At 56.6% G+C, this 18,808-nt stretch overlaps 1 protein-coding gene across 8 annotated transcripts in view; it reads left to right on the top strand.

Annotated features, from left to right (window-relative positions):
- The window catches only part of LDB3 (LIM domain binding 3), a 62,585-nt gene that overhangs the window by 17,862 nt on the left and 25,915 nt on the right, over positions 1 to 18,808 (top strand). For 2 of the 8 annotated variants that reach the window (XM_012788017.2, XM_012788019.2), the window contains 3 exons: positions 3,199 to 3,365; positions 3,780 to 3,816; positions 16,098 to 16,256. In XM_012788017.2, the coding sequence (XP_012643471.2) occupies positions 3,199 to 3,365; positions 3,780 to 3,816; positions 16,098 to 16,256 (363 nt within the window). Of the gene's footprint in view, positions 1 to 557; positions 573 to 3,198; positions 3,366 to 3,779; positions 3,817 to 10,154; positions 10,928 to 16,097; positions 16,257 to 18,808 lie in introns of those variants that run through there. The other 6 variants (XM_012788020.2, XM_012788023.2, XM_012788018.3 and 3 more) reach the window with 5 other exon arrangements.

An 18,808-nucleotide genomic window follows, 5' to 3' on the forward strand; every position in this document is an offset into this window, starting at 1 on the left:
TGACTAAGCCCCAGAGCTATCAGGGATATCCTGTTAACATTTCTTTGCCTCTTGTGTCCTTGGTGTGCTCTTAAAAGTGGTAGCAGTCGCCAAAGGGAAGTTCAGTGGAAAATAATGGCAAAGCTGCTCTTCACTAACTCTTTCCTGCACCTGAGAAGACGGCAAACATTTGGTTTTACCACTAGGGTATCCATAATTTTCAGAACATGGCGCACTATTGATTAATCTAGGCTTCTCAAAGGACCTTTCCCACCTCCCTCCTATTCCTGTCCCTCCCTTCCCTTCCCTTTCCCCTTCCTTTTAATGCCGCCATGCTGGGCTGACGCTGCCGTGGTGCCGGGGGCAACGCTCTGGGCCACCACGTGCTCCCATTTCTGCTGTTAATTTCTGCGGTTCCTTCCTCGCTGACCTGTTTTCTTTTTCTCTTTTTCTTCCTCCCTCACCCACCCCACTCCCATAACTCATTTCTGATCCTAACCCTGCTCTCTTGTGTGCGCCGCCCTCTGCCATGCCATGATGGACGCGCACTCTCGGCTGGGTTTCCCTCTGCTTGGCAGGGCGTCGCCGCTGGCGTAAGTAGACCGCGCAGTGTCTGTCCCGTCGTCCGTCTGTCTGGTTGCAGGATGGTGTGTGGGTTTGGTGGGATGTGTCTGAGGACCCGTGGTCAGTCCACATGCTGTGTCCATGTTCTTCCTCACACCCACCTCACAGCCAAACGACATCCCCTGCAGCCTGTACAGGCAAGTATTTGTCTTTGGGGGTTTGGCCCAAACCATGTCACTGTGGCTGCAGAATAACGACACTCACCCTGTACTCCCCCCAGGCTGGGGTGCATCCCTGCATTCTTGCCATGCTTCCGGTGGCTGCTCCTAGCCTTTCCAGTCTGCACTGGGACAGCGTAGACCTGAACCCACACTTGGCCGTGACTCTGGGGTAGAGAGTGGCAAGGTGACCTCTTAGAGGCCACTCCCAGAACCCTCACGGGAGGGGGGCCTACAGGAGCCAGTCCCTGCCACGGCCACCCATGTGAGGTGAAAGATGAGTCAGATTTGGGGACAGTGCGTGGTGGGGCAAATGCCAGAGGTGACCTTAGTGTCACAGTTACTATGGCATATTTTCTGTGGCAAGAATAAGCCAGCAGCAGTTCCAGGGAGTGGCCCAGGCCCCCAGGACTGCAGGGCTTGTTTCATCCTCTCCTCACTGTTCTCCCTAAGCCTTCATGTCTTGAAAGGCACCATAGTCCCTCGTCTGACTCCAGTCTCTGTCGCACCAGCAACACGAGTCCCTGGTCTTTGCAGTTTGTGGGAAACAATGCCAGCAATGTTGAGTCCCAAGGACTCACACCTGGTAGCTTTCTTGAGTCCTTGGAGCTGAGAAAGGCACAGGGGAGCTCCTCATGGGCATGTCCCCGGGAAAAGGCAGCAGTCACCTCCGGTCTGCTCTCTGGATCGCAAAGCTCTGTGTAGACAGGCTCGAGGGCAGGGCCTGGGCTTGGGGCCACACCTTCCCTCTCGCACGGCACACTCTATGCTCCTTCTTCCCTCTCCTCCGGACGGGCCAGGAGCCAGGACCAGGGACACCAGGTCATGCCTTCCTTTGTCCATCTTACCCAAAGACCTCAGGAGCCCTTGGGACTCCTCCCTAGCCAGAAATGGCCTCTCCTAGCGAGAGCGAGTTTCCTCCCTCTCCTTCGCTCCTCCCTGGCTGGACCCGAGAGGGAGCTGCTGGTCTTCCCTATCTGATCCCAGTCACAGGCTGGCTATACCTGTAGCTCTCCTGGCCAGGGCAGAGCCTTCAGGGAAATAGGGGCAGCTCCACCCAACATTCATCATCTTTCTCTACCTCTGTGCTTGTAGCACACCCTGAGCCAGACATGGGAGACCAGTCCTGGGAGACCAGGCCAGTTCTCCGTCCAGCTCCTTGCAGAGAGGGTAGAAGACATGGGCACTGGAAAGATTCCTGTCCCAGCCAGCCATCCCTCTGTGGGGAGGGGGTAGGCAGGCGGGAGGATGCTGGCCAGGATGGGTCTGGGCTGTGCCATGTCTCCAGGCACAGAGCATCTGGATCTCTGTAAGGTCCCGATGGGCAGAAGTGGCCTTCGAGCCCTTGTGACTGCAGAGAGCCAGATGGGAAGGACACTAGGCTAGAAGCTGAGAAGCGTGGCTCCAGCTCAGTAGGGCCCTACCTGCCGTGACTTGGAGCTAGCCGGCTGGCCTCTCTGGACCTCAGTTTCAGCATCTGTAAGAGGATAGGGCTGGACCAACAGTCTGTCATTGCTGTGAGCTTCGTCTGAGCCCTCCTTTAACCTTTGAGAAGGTGGGCTAGGCAGCCTAGATCCTCTGGTCCCCTGCTGGGTTAGTGGGCACCTGTAAGGCTTTCGATCATTGCTGCCCTACAGTCTCATCTGGGCTGGGAGGCACTGGACCCAAGGGGCTCTGGGGTCCCGTCTGGACGTGAATCCTGGTTCAGGATTCGTTTATTCAGCTAGGAGTTTTGAGCACCAATCATGAGCCAGACCCTGAGAGTCTAAGAGAAGGTCACCAGGCTCCCACTACCCCCCAAAAGGCTGTGGTGCCCTGGGGCACAGGACCCCTGGCCATCTCTGTGGCTCCACTCCCACCTCCCCCAGGCCAGAAACCCCACTGTCCCCGCCGGCCATGCTGGGGCCACAGGGCCTTGCTGCCTCCTTCCTCACACCACCTCCCAGTGGAGTCTGCCTGCTGGCAGCTGAGTCCAGAACCCTCTGCCCTCTTCCAGGGCAGTTGCGGTGTTGGCGGCTCCCTGTTTGCATCCGCAGGTGCGAGGAGGGCAGTGGATGGGCCCGAGGAAGCCTCTGGGTGCCCCCAGATGGCCTGTTCTCACCCAGGCCCACACTCAGGGCGTGCTCAGAAAGGTCAAATTACTTCAAGAAGACCTCTTCTGTTTCCTCCTTCCTTAAAGGGGATGGGGGTGGGGCGTCTTCAGGCCTGGGCCTGGAGTTCGCTCTGGGAGGGGCAGACTGGAGGGCTCTGAGCCCCCAGCCCTCATCAGAACCACCCTGAGCACCGAGGACCCAGGACTCGCGCCTGTCGTGGGTTCTCAGAGGGCAGAGGGTGAAGGCCCGGTGGGCACAGAACAGCAGGCGGGTGGGGGTGCTCGGGGGCACAGCGGGCGGGCGGGTTCCAGCCTCCCCTTGCCCACTTCTCTTCTGCACCGCAGGAGCCTCCCTGTGAAAGATCTCACCGTAGACAGCGCCTCTCCCGTGTACCAGGCTGTGGTTAAGAACCAGAACAAGCCGGAAGACGAGGCCGAGTGGGCCCGCCGCTCCTCCAACCTGCAGTCGCGCTCCTTCCGCATCCTGGCCCAGATGACCGGGACGGAATTCAGTGAGTGAGGGCTGCCGGTGGGCGCAGCGGAGGGAGGTGCTAGGGCCACGAGGGGCCCGGACTCTGCCGCTCACTCTTGGGGCCCTCGGAAGCCACGGAGTCTGGAGGCCTTTATGGTTCGTTAGCGGCCAGCAGAGCTCCTGTGGGCCCTTGGGCAGGTGGCCAGTGACGGCAGCTTCTGCTCCACGCCCAACTGTGACAGCGGGCAGCGGGCTCATGGGGCAGCCCCTGGGAGAAGTGACTACTTGGGGCTGGGATGGGAGGACTGCACAGGCCGCGCCTCTGACCCCTCCCAGCGCGCAGCCCTTCCTGTCCACAATGACGAGCCGAGGGGGGAGCTACTTGGGCCTGGCTGCTCGGCAGCTCTTCCTGTGCTCCCTGTCGGTGCCCTGACCAGCTCCTTTCCACCCACAGTGCAAGACCCTGACGAGGAAGCTCTGCGAAGATCAAGGTGAGTGCCTGGACCTGGGCCCCGAGGCTTTGCCCTCTAGCCCCATCCCACCCGAGCAGCACCTAGGCCACAGCACTCGTGGAAGGAACCTCTCAAATTCACGGATTTGGAAAGCCTGGCCTGAAAAGGGCTCCAGCACATGCTGGCTTGAGGCAGCCGTCCTGGGTCAGGGGTCTCTGTGCCCCAGCCCCAGGCTACAGGAGGGAAGACTGTGGGCTCTCCTGGCTCCGTCCCCCGGTAGGGGGCAGGGCTGCTTTGGCCTTCGCTGGGCTATTGAGAATGAGGGCATCTCTCCCTGTGAGGGCTCCGGGCCAGCCACCTCACCTGCCCACTCACCGCAGGGCCTGTCCCCCTGTGAGTCTAAAGGCTGGGCACTGGGCAGCAGGCAGGCGGGAGGCCATGCTGGGCATGGACGCCTGACCCCTGGACTCACCTGTCCAGGCCCACATTGAGGTACCAGTTCTGTAAATTGCTCAAAGCACAACAGCAGCTGAAAGGAAGACAAGCCCTCAACATGAAGAGGGGCTTGTGCAGAGCTGGGGGGCTCAGGGCATGGTTTTCCCTGTCAGTGGCAGTTCCGAGTCCACAGCCACTAACCTAACACCATGGCCTGTCAGGTGCTCATAGCCCTGGGCGTGAGGGAGGCATGAGGGAGGCATGCTGCACTGGAACCCACTGGAACCCACTAGGGCCTTCCATGGTGAGGCGTGGGACTCAGTGTGCCTGTATGTATGCGCCCGGTAGCAAATACGCCATCCGCATGCTCTTCCCAGCACAGTCTGCCTTGGGCCAGCGCTTCCTGCGGCGGCCTCTGTGTGAGGGGCTGAGGTCAGAGGTGCTCTCCCACCCTGGGCCAAGCTCTCTGGACTTGCTAACCAGCGCGTAGTGGCCACAGGACCCCAGAGTAAGACTCGGGACAGCTCGGACTTGATGTAGATTTTCTGTTTGAACCTGTGTTTTTGCCAACCCAAGTTGCTCCACTCTTTGGCTGGGCATCCAGACTGAAAGTGTGGTCCCCCAGGCCTGCGTGGAATGCATGCAGTTCCCACAGCCCTTAACCCTTCACTCCTGCAATGCTTTTAGAATCTCAGATGAGATATGTTTGATTTAGCTCAGAAGTTAAGATCTAGCTATGTTAAGTGTGACTGAGCTCTCGGCTGTCCCCTCCTCCTACGCTGCACTGCCCCTACGTGCTGTCCCCACATTCGTCCCACCCTCCTCTTTGAAGCCACCCATGTAGATGCTTCTGTGAGCAGTGTAGACATTCCCAAAGATTTGATGGAGGAATCTTTACATACCCCAGAGTCAAATGGCCTAAAAATCCCCAGTTCCTTCCACCAAGCAGTCAGGGAGGGGCCTTTTTCCTCCCTCCCACGAGACACGGAGTGTTGCTTCTCCAGACCCTTTCTGGTTACTTCGTGTTCCTCTTCCTTCAATATGCAGGGTGGTCCCACCAAGCTTGTGCCTCAATACCCAGATGTCATTAGTAGGGGAAATGGACCATAGAGGTAGATTATAGCGAACTTTTGACTTTTGCATTTCCCCTGGAATCTCTGCAGCTCTGCAAAGTTATTGAGTGAGGAGAACACACGAGCAGTATAAAGGGTGGTCCCTCGGCCTCATTCTTGGTCTTCCTCTTCCCTCCTTCCAGAAGCATCTCTTTTTTTTTTTTTTTTTTTTTTTTTATAGAAGTAGATCCTGCAGACAGAAGCATCTCTTGAGGCTTGTTCTACCTGATCTTGTAGATATACAAGGGGTGGGTGGGGGTTGTCCTTCCTCCAGGGCCCTAACCACACAGGAGCTTGGTTTGGCCCCCAGCAAGAGGCGGCAGGTCTTGAGAACTCTGGTGCAGAGCCACTGTAGACTTTCATCACCGGAAATCTGGAAAGAGGCCCCAAGAAGAGGCTCCAGCCTGCTTCCTCCCTCAGGCCCAGGCAGCCTCCCTTGGCAGGCGCTGCCCCCTGCCCTCCCTCTGGGTTCTCGGGCCCTGCAGTGGAGGCTCTGGGGCACCCCGATAGACTTCTGCCCAGGGATGGAGGGGCTGCTTTCCCTTTTTGTGATTTTGTGTCACTGAATCCCATGCAGGCAGGTTATAGACCTGGGATGGGGGTGCAGTGGGTGTGGCAGTTCACTTCTGTTTGTGATTAAAGCCTGAGGTTGTGGCTGTAGTCACTGGTCATGCTTTGGGCCATCTGAGCAGAAAGGAGCACACTTGTCCCCTCTCTGGTCCAGGCTGGTCAGGGCTCTTGCTCCTCAGGGACCTGAGCCACACTTCTATCCGTCCCCAATTCCAAGTTGGAAGCTGCACCCAGATCCTGCTGACCCGTCTGTCGGCTGAGGGCAACCACCACCTTCTTCTCTTTCTCCTCCCAAATTAGCATCGCTCCCAGCGAGGATTCTAAGGGTCTCTCCTGAAGGCTGAGCTCCCACAGGCAGGCTTCACTGCAAACCCTGCCAAGTGTCTCATCCCGGCATAGCCTGAGCTTGCCAAGCCTGCGCATGGGGACAGCCTGAGCAGTGTATGCCGCTGCGAAGGTGCTTTTCCCTTCCTGCTGCTGTGTGGTGAGAAAGTGGCCAGGAATGTCAAGTGAGCAGTGTCAGGCATTCTGTAGCATGCAGGAGCACTGGTGACCTCAGGGACAGATGCAAATCCACATGTCAGGCAGACCTTGCAAGCTCTCCCCTCACTTCTGTCACTGCCATGCCTCCAAGGCCACCCCCACAGAGCAGCTCACAGCCAGCCCTCCTGTCCTCTAAGGTCCTGGCTCCCGATGGTGTCCCTGGTATCTGGTAGCATGTAGCTTTCCTCTGAGGCTCCAGTGCCTACCTGCTGGCCAGCCCAAGGCAAAATCTAATCTCCAGGGACCATGTCTTTCCATGGAGGGGTGGTGCCTGAACTGCCCAGGCATTCACCATGGACTTAGCTGCCCTCCCTAGAAACACCATGCTGTGGCACCTTAGAAAACTGTCCAAGCTGCCTTGAACATCAGCTCCTGTCTGCTTCCACGTGGGAGCTTCTCCAATAGGTGCAGGTGATGCTGTGGCTCCCCAGCTCCCATCTGACATAGCTGAAATAGTGCCTCCATTCCACAAGCAGAGCCCTAATCTCAGAGAGATCACGAGAGCTTCCCTCTGACTTCGGGACGGCACTCCAGGGCCCTGATGGCTTGGAAGTTTGGGTCCGCATTGCACAGCCATGATGTGTGCAGGGATGGGCACAAGCCCAGCTCCGTCCTAGGCAAGGCTCAAATCCCTGAGGCCTCTGGATCCCACTGCTCGGGTGTCACCATCCTGGAGGCTCTAGTGTGTAACCCAGAGTGCCCTGCCCCTGCCTTGTGGCACAACTGCCTATAAATGCAGTCCCTGACACTCACCTGGCTAAAGAACTCTGCATGTCTGCTTCATCCCAAGTGTTAGGAGCAATGCTGATTTCTAGAGGAAAGTTCCTGGAGGAGTTGAAGGTGAGGGCTGCCTCATACCCCCTGCTCAAACGATGTGAAAATCCCCCACGGCCCTTCTCTATCCAGCAGCAGCAGATGCTGAGGCTCACGGGCCCTCCTCCTCCCCGCCCCCAGAACCCCCCGGGGGTGTGTCCACGGGCTGTTCCCTCTCTGCATCCTTCTGCGCTGCCCCCCCCCCCAGCCGCCTACTTATGCGCTGGCACAGCACGGGCCCTCCCTTAGATGGGACCCTGGTAAAAGGCAAAGACAAAGTTACCTGTGTTTCGTGGATTTTCAGTCCCTGGTGTTCAGCCCCACTAGCAAGTTTGAAAACCACAACTGGAGAGCCCAGGACACCCCGGTGTCACCACCTAAGCAGCTCTCATGGGGGTCGAGGGTTTCTTCCTCTCTCTCACTCTCCTGTCTCTTCCCCTGTCTCCTGCGCCTTCCGCTCCCTGCTCCTTTCTTTGGCTAGCTGAGGATCTCTAAACAGCTGCAAGCAGAGCAGTCTCACTAGACCTGCCAGCTCTTCCAGGACTGTCCCCAGCCCTGTCACTAAGCACTGACAACAACCCGTCACCCAGCCACCACAGCCCTTGCTAGGACTGATGATTTACAGGCAACCTGGCTGTATCTGACTTGCGCCCTTGTCCTGGGTAGTCGCTATGGGATGGTCATGACTGTAATGCTGTCAGTGGGGTTGTGCGGGCCCTGCCACAGGGCCTTTGCTCATGCTGTCTTTGCCCCTCACCCTGACCTCAGAACGGCAGGTGTGTAGCAAAGGAAGAAGATGCCTAGCACTTAGACTGTGGTCCTGTCACTGAGTTTCTGTGAAGCTTTAGGCCATTCATATGACGTTTCTGGGCCTCAGTTTCCTCTTGGTATAAGGAAAGGTAGGATTAGACCAGTGGTTTTCAAATATGTGAGCAGTGGGCCTCTTTCGTCAAAAATACTCACACAGAGACCTAATATGCAGGACTCAAGGGGTAGAGTGAGGGTCTGGCAGGTAACGCAGACATGGGAGAGTGGACCTCTGAGTGTGGGGACATGGGGACTGGTCCCTGATGACTGTTACTGTGCAGAAATGTAAGACCAGCATGGCAACATCTTCTGATCTTCAAAGACCTAAAGTTCATCTTCGTGATTTTTCACATGCTGGCAACTCATTTTTTAAATTAAACTTTTTATTTTGAGATCATTGCAAATTCAAGTGCAGTTGTAAGAAAAACAGAGAGATCCCATGTGCCCTTTGCCCAGACCCCCAGTGGTAATATCTTGCAAAACTGAAGCACAGTGTCAGAACTAGGGTGTTGACACTGACACAGTCCAGACACAGAGCATTCCATCCCCCAGCATCCCCCGGTTGCTGTTTTACAGCCACACCCTCCCCCTCCAGTGTCCACCCCCTTCTTAACCTCTGGCGGCCACTAATCTGTTATCTGTTCTCCATTTCTATAATTTCATCCCTTTCAGTGGTGTTCCATTGATGGAATCGCGCAGCACGTGGCCATTCTAGGGTTGGCTTTTTTCAATCAGCATAATTCCCTGGGGATTCATCCAAGTTGCTGAGTGTCCCGGTGGTTCCTCTTTTCCTTTTAATTGCAGAGTAGCATCCCATAGTATGGATATACAATTAATTTCTTTTTTTTTTTTGAGACAGAGTCTCACTTTGTTGCCCAGGCTAGAATGAGTGCCGTGGTGTCAGCCTGGCTCACAGCAACCTCAATCTCCTGGGCTCAGCGATCCTACTGTCTCAGCCTCCCGAGTAGCTGGGACTACAGGCATGCGCCACCATGCCTGGCTAATTTTTTGTATATATATTTTTAGTTGGTCAATTAATTTCTTTCTATTTTTGGTAGAGACGGGGTCTCGCTCAGGCTGGTTTGGAACTCCTGACCTTGAGCAATCCGCCCGCCTCGGCCTCTCAAAGTGCTAGGATTACAGGCGTGAGCCACCGCGCCCGGCCTTACAATTAATTTTTAAATCAAGTTTTAAATGCTGTACAGGTTAAACGCACTATGTGTGTGGCCACATGTGGCCCTTTGGCCACCAGTTGACACCTCTGAGACAGGGTGTTGGCAGCCCTTCCAGCCCGGAGGGCCTGGGATTCTGGCGGCAGCCGCGCTGGCCTTTCCCAGGCGCGCTCTCCTCCATTTCCACGTCCTGCTGCTGCTTGCCTGCTCTGCACTGTGCCCTCGGCTGAGCAGGTGTGGGTTGAGCCCCAGAGGTCTTGCTGGCGGGAAGTGGCGGGAAGTTCTGGCCCTCTGTATCTGTGACAATGGCCCTGTGAGTATGTGTGTTGCACGCGTGTGTCTGGGCCGTGCTCAGGCCTGGTGGTCAGGGCAGGCGGAGGTGTGAGAAGGTGTCTCTCTCAGGACAGTGAAGGCTTGGCGAGGCCAGGGCAGCACAGGGAGGTGGCAGTTCTGCCCACCAAGCCTCATGACAGGGCATAGGCGTTCCTCCTTCTCGATGCCCAGCTAGGGGACAGAGATCATGCTAGGCGCACCCGCCTATTTCATTCAGTCCTGAGAGCCCACAGCCAAAGCAGCCCTGCCCAGCCCTAACCACACAGCCCAGGGAGCCCCCTCTTTCCCCAGCCTCCCCCCAGCCCCATTAGTCAGACCTCTTTTCCGAGGCCCCTCCACTCACTCAAGGAAGGGGCTTCAGTTCCTCTGTCCTGGTCCCGGGGACTCTGGTCTTGCCCCAACCCAGGCCTGACCACTTAGAAAGTACCCCATGGATGGCAGTTTCTCCAAGCCAACTTCCTCCCTCCCATGCCCTCCATCCCAGCTATCAGACAGGGGAATGGTGAACACATCCCCTAACCCCTTTCATTCTTTCTCTCTTCTCTCTTTCTGTCTCTCTCTGTCTCTGTCTCTTTCTCTCTCTATGCCACAGGGAAAGGTTTGAAACGGAACGTAACAGCCCACGTTTTGCCAAATTGCGCAACTGGCACCATGGCCTTTCAGCCCAAATCCTTAATGTTAAAAGCTAAAAGGCTGCCTGGAATCCCCTCATCCCAACAGGCTGGACCCTCTCTCCCTCCCCCACACAGATCTGGCATGCGAGCCCCACGGTGACACTGGCAGTGTCTAGCTGTGCTGGGGGTGCCTCCGTAGCCAACTGCAGCACTTCTGCCCTCTGCCCACCCCAGAGCTGACGCCAGGGCCCAGTGCCACGCAGCGCTGCACCCCCCACCCAGTGCAACCCTCCTCACCCCCAAACAGCCCCGAGCCCATGCCCGCTGTACAGGGCTTAGCCACAGACCAGAGAGGGCAAGGTGGGGTTTCCTGGCGTAACACCCAGAGCTGAGGGAAATGGAATGTGCCACTGCCCATTCCCACCACCCTTAGCCCCTGGCCTCGTGCCATCCTGGATTGAGTCGCTCATAGATCAAGGTCCTGGGAAGAGGCCAATCCCTGGCTTCCTGACCCCCTGGCCCCTGGCCCCTGCCCCCCTGGCTGCCCTCTGGAGCCCAAGGCACAGGGAACGGGCTCTCTGCAGAGGAGGTGGAAGCCCTAGGGCAGATGCGGCAGAGACCCCTCCTGGCTGTGGTGAGATCGGGGTGTGTGCCTTCCTCTCCCTACCATGTGCTGGCTCCATAGTTCTCTCTCCTGTACATATATGCATGCTTGTTCAGAAATAAAGAGGATTTGAAGTGAACCCAACCAAGCCCCAGTCATGCTGTGCCTGTGTGCGTCCCCCCCAAGAGGGGCTGTGAGGCAGTGTCTGGGACAGAGAGAGGACAGGCGCCACCAGTGAGGGGCAGGAGCAGTGCCCATCAGGCCCCAGACCCAGTACAGCTTTGCTTGCCTCTGCTTCCCTGCCCCGCAGGGAGGGATGGCAGGCGCACATCCACGCTGTAGCTGGTGGGCAACCCTAGTCTCCCACGAGTAGTGAGTATGGGGGACACCTGGATGCCCCCTCTCCTCCCACACCCCACTGCAACCAGCAAGCCGGGCCATCATCCTTCAGAAAGCACACTGCAAGCCCCTCTCCCAGGAAGGCGCTACGTGTGCTCAGTCCTGGTCCAGGAGGTGAGAGGAGGGCTCTGGTGGGCACACCTGGGCTAAGGAGCAGTTCACAGGGAACTCGGTAGGCTGGGCGGGCAGGGGCTCAGGGGAGAGGTGATGGAAGGCAGACGTGGCAGAAGCTTTCTCAAGCGGCGGGAGGACAGGGAATGCCTCCCGCTGGGCCTTGCTTCCCCGGCCCACCTGAGCTTGTCCTAGTCCCGAGCATTTGGTAAGGGATAGTCAGGGTGGCAGCTGCTGAAAAGATTCAGCCAGTCCTGCTGAGCTGTGAGAGACCAGCTAGAGTCCCTCCACCTATCTACCCATCAACCTGTCCCTGGAATCATGGGCTGAGGATATTAGAACACTGGCGCTTGGCAAATAAAGGCAGATGTTGAGGCCCAGCCTCCTGGACTGCCTGCTTTGCCTGTGGCTGGGCTGGGCCTGGGCCTTGCTCCCGCTCCTGCTGCCCAGGCACAGGCTTTCTCTCTGCCTCCAGGACCCTTAGCATTGTCACCGGGCAGGGCTGGCCAGGAAGGCTTCATCCTAGCCTGAGGATCCACAAGGGGGATCCTCATCTAGCATCCTGGAGCACACCCATATCTGGCTGGCCTCTTACTGAGGACTCGCAGGCCCTAGAATGGGTGTGGGGCAGAGGGCTGCCAGACAGAGTAAGGTCCTGGGCAGTGGGTATCCTGAGGCTGGCAGAGGACCTGAGCCAATCCCTAAGAGTTGGTGGGATCTTGGACCCCTGTCCCCAGCCCCTAGCCTGTCAGAGCCTTCTTAGGGTTACCTGGTTGAAGCCCTGGAAGGCTATTGTTTGCTTCCAGGCCTGCCTGGTGCCTTCTGGCTACCCCAGGCCCCTGCATGCAGTGCCTTGGGTGGGCCCAGGCCGGGGGTCCATGGAGAGATGTCCTCACTCAGTGTCCATGTCTGTGGGCATTTGTCAAGGCACCTGGCTGCTGTGGGTGCTAAAGGAATCGGAAAGGGCTGATGTGGCTGTGACCACAATGAAGGTTGATCACATGGGTCCAGAGATAGGTAGTGTCCCTCCAACTGGAGGATCAGAGGCTTCCTGGAAAAAAAGGTCAGTGTGTTTGACCTTCAGGCATAGGGGAGGCTGGACAGACAGTAGAAGGTGAAGAGGTGCCAACAAGAAGAAGGGGTGTCCTGGACCCTGAGTTAATCATTGTGGTTAGAATGGACAGAATGCAGAGGGTGCCATGGCAGTACTGGTCCAGATCTAGAATCACAGGCCATGGGATTTTGAATGTATTCTCAGGCAAAGTAGAACTAGCGAAGTCTGCAGGGCATATCCAAAGTCTGAGGCTTTGGTAAACAGCATTCCTACCCAGGGCAGACCTCTGTAGCACCTGACGAGGCGTTCTTCGCATAGACCACAATGTCAACATGGGCCCTGGAGTTGCAGTGTAGCTCTGAGGCAAAGTGACATGGCCAGGGCTCCCCTGAGCAATCAAGAGTCACCAGGCTGCAAGGGGGAACGTAGATTAGGTGGGTGGCAGCATGAACAATTTCAAGACTAACCACCTGACTGGGATTCTGCCACCATCCAATCAACAGAGATCTTCATACTCCACCACTGTAACTAACACAAGAAGCATCATCACCCCACTAACGACAACCACCCCTTTCAGCACCATCAATGGCAGTCACAATGCCCCCACCATCACAGTTTCAACCTGAGCCCAGTGACCACAACCCCAAGCCCCAGCACCATAACCAATACCATCTCCATCCTTTCCAAACATACTATTGTCATCAATAACAGCATCAACCAAACCCCATCATTCCCACAACTGAGGGCCACTGCAACAGAGCGGGGTGCAGGGTCTGCATGCTCTGCCTTGATGCTGAGCAGGTTGAGATGGAGAGAGGACTATAATCAGGCTGTTTCTCCTTCTGGCCACACCCTCCCCCCACGTAGCCATGAGCATTTGAATCTGGTTTGGTTTGGTTTTTGCTTAGATGTTTAAACTGCATTATGACCACAGCAGAAAGCAGCTGTAGAATCTGAGACCAGGGTGGGGTCATCTCACAGGCATTGTCTTTAGGACTGAAGCCACAGCCAAGTAAGTTCTCTGCAGTGCTTGCTCTCTAATGCTCCCTTTTTTGGGTTTCTGGAAACTCATGGAACTTTAGGCAGGAACTCACCTGGAACAACCCAGGATCCTTCAGGATGCCCTTCGATGCCTCCTCTGCCTTCCCTAGGCCTTTGCTGCTTGGTGTTTGCAGACAGTGGCCCTAGAGAGAATGCCACTCCGCAAGAACCCCAAGCAGCAGGCTCACGTGCATGCCTGTGTGACCTGGTAGTCATCTTTGTCCTGGCCCTGTGGTCGGTGAGGAATTTCTCTAGGGCCACATCCAGCTCCAACTTCAACCCCTGGAGTTCAGGGTTCATTTGGAGCCATGGCTGGGAGAGCAGCAGCTAAGCTGGCCTGACAGTGAATTGGAGCAAAGGAGACAGACAAAGCCAACTTCCCATTCATCCTTCAAAATACCATCCCCAGCCTGGAAATTTCCATCTCTTGTCCCGTGCAGTGTCCTCACTTCCCAGCAGCCCACTGGAAGTGTGGGATGGGCCAGGGAGAAGGAGACGAAGGAGGCCAGTGTCAGCCTGGGCCTTCCCAGGCCATACCTGCCCATACTGAGCGGAGGGTCTTAGCAGCTGGCTCAACCATATGGCTTCAGGGCCTGCAGCTGCTTCTCTGACATGGCCACACCACAGGCATGGCATCCAGAAGCAAGGTTCTTTCACAGAGGGTGGGAAATTGCTCTCATGGAAGGGCCAGGGCCAGGCACTGCTGCTGGCCGGTGAGCTGAGCTGCCCAAGGCCTCCTCTCAGAGCACCAAGCAGGGGGAGGCCTGGGCAGGACTCAGCCACTGCGCTTGCCCATCTGGATGCATCTCCCCCAGGCATGGAGAAGAATGGCATGCCCTCCCGTGAGGCGGTCAACCCTCAACCTTGCTGCTTCTCCAGCTCTCTTCTTCCCTGACCCTCTCACGTGATTTCATGCCTTTTTCTACCACACACCTCACTGGATGGAAGAGAGGATTCGGTGAGGCTTTGGTAAACAGCATTCCTACCCAGGGCAGACCTCTGTAGCACCTGCTACTCCAAGCACAGTCCCGGAGCAGCAGCAGCAGCAGCACCCAGGAGCTTGTTAGAAATGTAGATTCTCAGCCCTGCCCCAAACCTATTCAAGCAGAAGCTGTAGTTTAAGATCCCCACGTGATTCATGTACACATCAAAGTTTTGGATGTGTGCAGTGATGAAGGCTCAAGCCCTTCTCTGTCACTTGGCAGCTGTGTGACATTTCAGCAGAGATGCACCCTCTCTGGACCTCAGATTCCTCATCAGTACAATGAGGTTCATGATCCCAATCACCTAGACAGGCTGAAAGGCTAAAATGGAATAATGGGGTCATGCTTATACTATGGTAAACACTCAATGGAGAGAAGTATTGTTAAGTCTAATTATTTCTGATAAGAATAGTGCCTATTATTGGAGAAAGATTCTACTTGGCTGATCACAAAAAGAGGTTTATTTCTTCCTCCATGAGGTACTGGCTAAGGCTTCAAATCGAAACGACCCTAAATCAGATTCTGCTGTTCCTAGTGATAAGTTCTAGGACCCTGAGCAATTGAAATCTGTTTCCATTTCCTTTTCTACTAAGTAGAGTCCATGATACCCACATCAGAGGGCTGCTGTGAGGCATTAAAGACATGATGCCTGACGCGCAGCATGGGAGGAGGAGTTATCCCCACTTACAGGATTCACATTTGTCCTTTTGCTGTTGTTGCAAATGCAAATATAAGTCAAAGAACAAAGAATGAGTGAAGAATGTGCATTTCTTTGCTTTCCTGTAATTTGATTTTTATTCTCTGCCCCATTTCACAAGTAGCCAAAATCTAATCCCATCAACCCAGGCTCTGACTGTTCTTGTCTTCCTGGTGTGGTCCTGGGAGGAGGCACTTGCAGAATGCCAAGGCGTTCGGGTGGGGGCACGTGGGCGCCTGGTCATTGGTCATGGTCTATCTGTACTGGCATCTGCTGGGATTGCCCCATCCCAACTGGTCATGCAGTTCCACGCTAGCAGAGTAGTCACCCCTCTTGTTCTCAGTGACAAGGCCTTTCCGATCTGCAGGGCTCAGAGCCATAGTCCATGCCACTCTTGAGTGTGTGTGAGCCCCTCTGTGGCACCTGGGCCACACAGAGCCATGGGAGTCTTTGGCCTGCCTGGGCTCTGCCTGGGCCCTCGCCATGGGCATGGGGAATCCTGGGCTGCAGCTGCTTTGCCAAGGTTTACCCCCCAAACCCCAGGGCACAGGGGTCTCTATTCTTACATTCCCACACCACATTGCCTGACTTTGATCTGCCTGGCGTAGTAGCGTTCATCCACCGGTACTGTCAGTGCCCTGAGTTCGGTGGAGCCCAAAGCCCAGCTTCTCCACGGCTCTGGCTGAGGAAGGACGAAAGGGAAACAGGATGGGGGTGGAACCTGACTTGATAATTCTATCCACTTTTCCACTACACTGTGTTTTGCTGAAAAGTAAAATTAGGAAGCACAGAAAAACTGGGTGGGGGGGATCCTGAAAAATTCTCCAGGATTGAGAGTGTTTCTGATGTTGCTGTGACCTCCCCACGGTCTGAGCATTTGCTCCTGGGATTCTGGCGAAGCTCCTTCCGGAGCCTGGCGACAGGCTCTCCCAAGGCTCCGGCGCTGTTTGCATCACGGGCGGCCTCTGCCCCCCGCGCAGAGGGCCCCACAGAGCCCCCTGACCTGTTGTCTCTTTCGGTCCGCTTCATCAGCACCCCTATTGAGCATGCTCCAGTGTGCACCAGCCAGGCCGCCACCCCGCTGCCACCCGCTTCTGCCCAGCTGCCTGCTGCTGCCTCTCCCAGCGCGGCCTCGCCACCCCATGCTGCCACCGCCACGGCCCCTGCCTCGAGCCCTGCAGACGGTCCAAGGTAACTGGCCCCAGGTGCCAGCCCTAACCTTAGGGAAGGGAGGCAGGAAAGGCGCCACCGTGGGTCCATCTGTGTCCGAGGTGGGCAGGACCTGGGGCCTGCTTGGTGCAGAGTATAAAGAGGAAGCTGGGGTGCATTTCAGCGGAGTCCACCGCCCTTGGCTGGACTCGTACTGTAGTGAGAGATGTAAAGTCTCTGTCTCTCTCTTTCCTCTCTCTCTCTCTCTCTCACACACACACAGATAACAAAGGAAGACTGTGTGGAAAGTCCTTGCTCCTGGAGCTAGGATCAGGAAAATGAAAGTCATGCATGTGGGCTGGGGAAATCAAGGAAGGCTCCATGGAGGAGGGAGCTTTGGCCAGCTGGACTTCCACCACTAACTCACGTGCACACCCCTGCCCTCTCTTCTCTTGATAGAGAAGCCGGTTAACTTCAGATGCCCCTGGGGTGGTGGGAGGTAAATCTCTGCTCCACAGTTTTCTGTCTGTAACCTTGAGACAGTGGCTTCACCTTTCCAAAGCTCAGTTTCTGCATCTGATAAGATGTTTAACAAGCATCTATTTCATAGGGTCGTGATAGAAAAAAAACACCTAGCACATATAAAGGACACAGTACTGGGACTTCCTTCATCCCAACATGCCCTCCTGGCTGCCAGAAAGGCAGAGACCGAAGGCCAGGGAGGCCAGGGAAGGCAGAGAGGGCAGGCCGGACAGGCCAGACTGGAGCAGCCAGGTTGCACAACAGCTGGGTGGGCCCAGCTCTCTGTGTGGGCTACCTGCAGCTGTCCAGTTGATGTTTGGGGTCACATCCTGGCTTTCCCAGCTTCCACACTGCCTCCTAAGGTTCTACAGGGCAGAACATGCCTCTCAGGGTCAGGGTGCATAGGTCGTGGTGCAGGCTGAGGAGGGACTGACATAGGCATGGTGGCCCGCAGGCCTGTGAGCTGCCCCTACCCCAGCCTTCACATGGCCCACAGGGTGCCTTTCCCCACTTTCCCCAGCCCAGCCTCAAGGAGAGCCTGGACCTGGGCCTCCAGGGGTGGTTTTTATCCCCGTGTCCTGGGGGGGGGTTGGCAGGCTACTTGCCTTCTCCTTGCCAGTCTCTTCTCATAAGGGCCTTGCTGCCTCACCAAGAACAAACTTTGAGGAGGGCAAGAAATATCCCTGTTGTTGCACAGGAAGGAGCCTCCTAATTCGCGTGGGGGAGCTCTAGGTGCTGGAGCCATCTGGGCAGTCTAGCCTCATCCGGAGGCCTCAACCCTGCAGCGCTCCTGGAGCCCTCTGGATGCCCTCAGCAGGGGCAGTCCTCCTTCTCTGCCTTGCCAGGGAGCTAGGGCCTGGGCAAAACTTGGAGAGGGGCCCAAAGAGCTGCCCAGCAGGGAATGAGGCTAGAACAGAGGGGTCAGAGGGTCACATTCTGAGCCAAGCTGCCTCTCCTCCTTACACACAGGCCAGGGGGGCTGGGCTAGAGGGAACCCATGAGAATGGACCCCCCAGCCTTTCTTGGGAGCATGGCTTAGAATTCTCACTGGATATCCTAAGCCTCTGCTTCCTCTCCCAACCTCACTCCCTGACACAGGACTCGTGGCTCCCAGGATGCTGGCAAAGCATCCTCACTGCGGGGGAGTCCAGCTGAGACCCACTGACCCTTGGCCCTCTCCTACCACAGTGGAAGCCAGGCACCCCACGGACATGCTCTTCCTCCTCCATGGAGGCTCCTGCTCTGCGGCCCTGTCCAGAGAAGGGCAGGTGGGCCTGGGGAGGGGAGACAATGTCCTTACTCAGCCAGAAGCTTGGCAGCTTGACAGGGCAAGCCTGCACAGTCCCCAGGTGTGGAACACTGGCTCCCCAAGGCTTGTTTTATCTCTGCCTTCTCTGGGTCGGGGGGGCTCTGTAGGCCCCTCTAGATCCACTCAGGAGTTTGCTGGTAAGTTCTATCCCAGGACCACCTCCCTCTCCGAGGCCCAGAGAGGAAGGCACTCCCACACCCCACAACTGTGCCCAGCAGAGATGAGCAGGCCTTGGGTCCAGGGAGGACAGGCAGAGGGAAGGCAGGAAGCCATGGGGTGGGTGGGGGTGGCAGGCTGTGTGCCTCCAGGAGCTCACTCCTTCAGCAGCCCTGTCAGTGACCCACTTGCCCTGCGTGTGGTCACACGGTCCCCTTTTGGGTCTGAAAGATGCAGGGCCACGCAGGGAGGAACCAGGGATGTGTTCTGTAAGGTGTTCATTAGTTTTAAATGAAGAAGAGTTTCAGAAACAAACTGGGAAATACAGAATCAGACAAGGTTACACCGGCTGCTGAGCTCCAGGAGCTCTGGGGCCGTCAGCTCTCCAGGAGGCCAGCATCTCCCGAGAGCAGTGAACTCAGACGCCTTCCATCTCTTTGGCCCCATGGCCCCTGGGCCACACGGGGCACAGGCAACTCTAACCCAGTCAGAGGAGGGGGCAATAAGGACTCTGTGAAGATGGGGGGTGTGGGGGGAGCTCTTGGAGCCTTCTGGCTTCTCATGAGCTCCCCACAAGCGTTCTTGCCCAGAACCCAAGTCTTTGCTG

The sequence above is a fragment of the Microcebus murinus genome, chromosome 14, assembly GCF_040939455.1.
Source record: "Microcebus murinus isolate Inina chromosome 14, M.murinus_Inina_mat1.0, whole genome shotgun sequence".
NCBI classification, from domain to species: Eukaryota; Metazoa; Chordata; class Mammalia; order Primates; family Cheirogaleidae; genus Microcebus; species Microcebus murinus.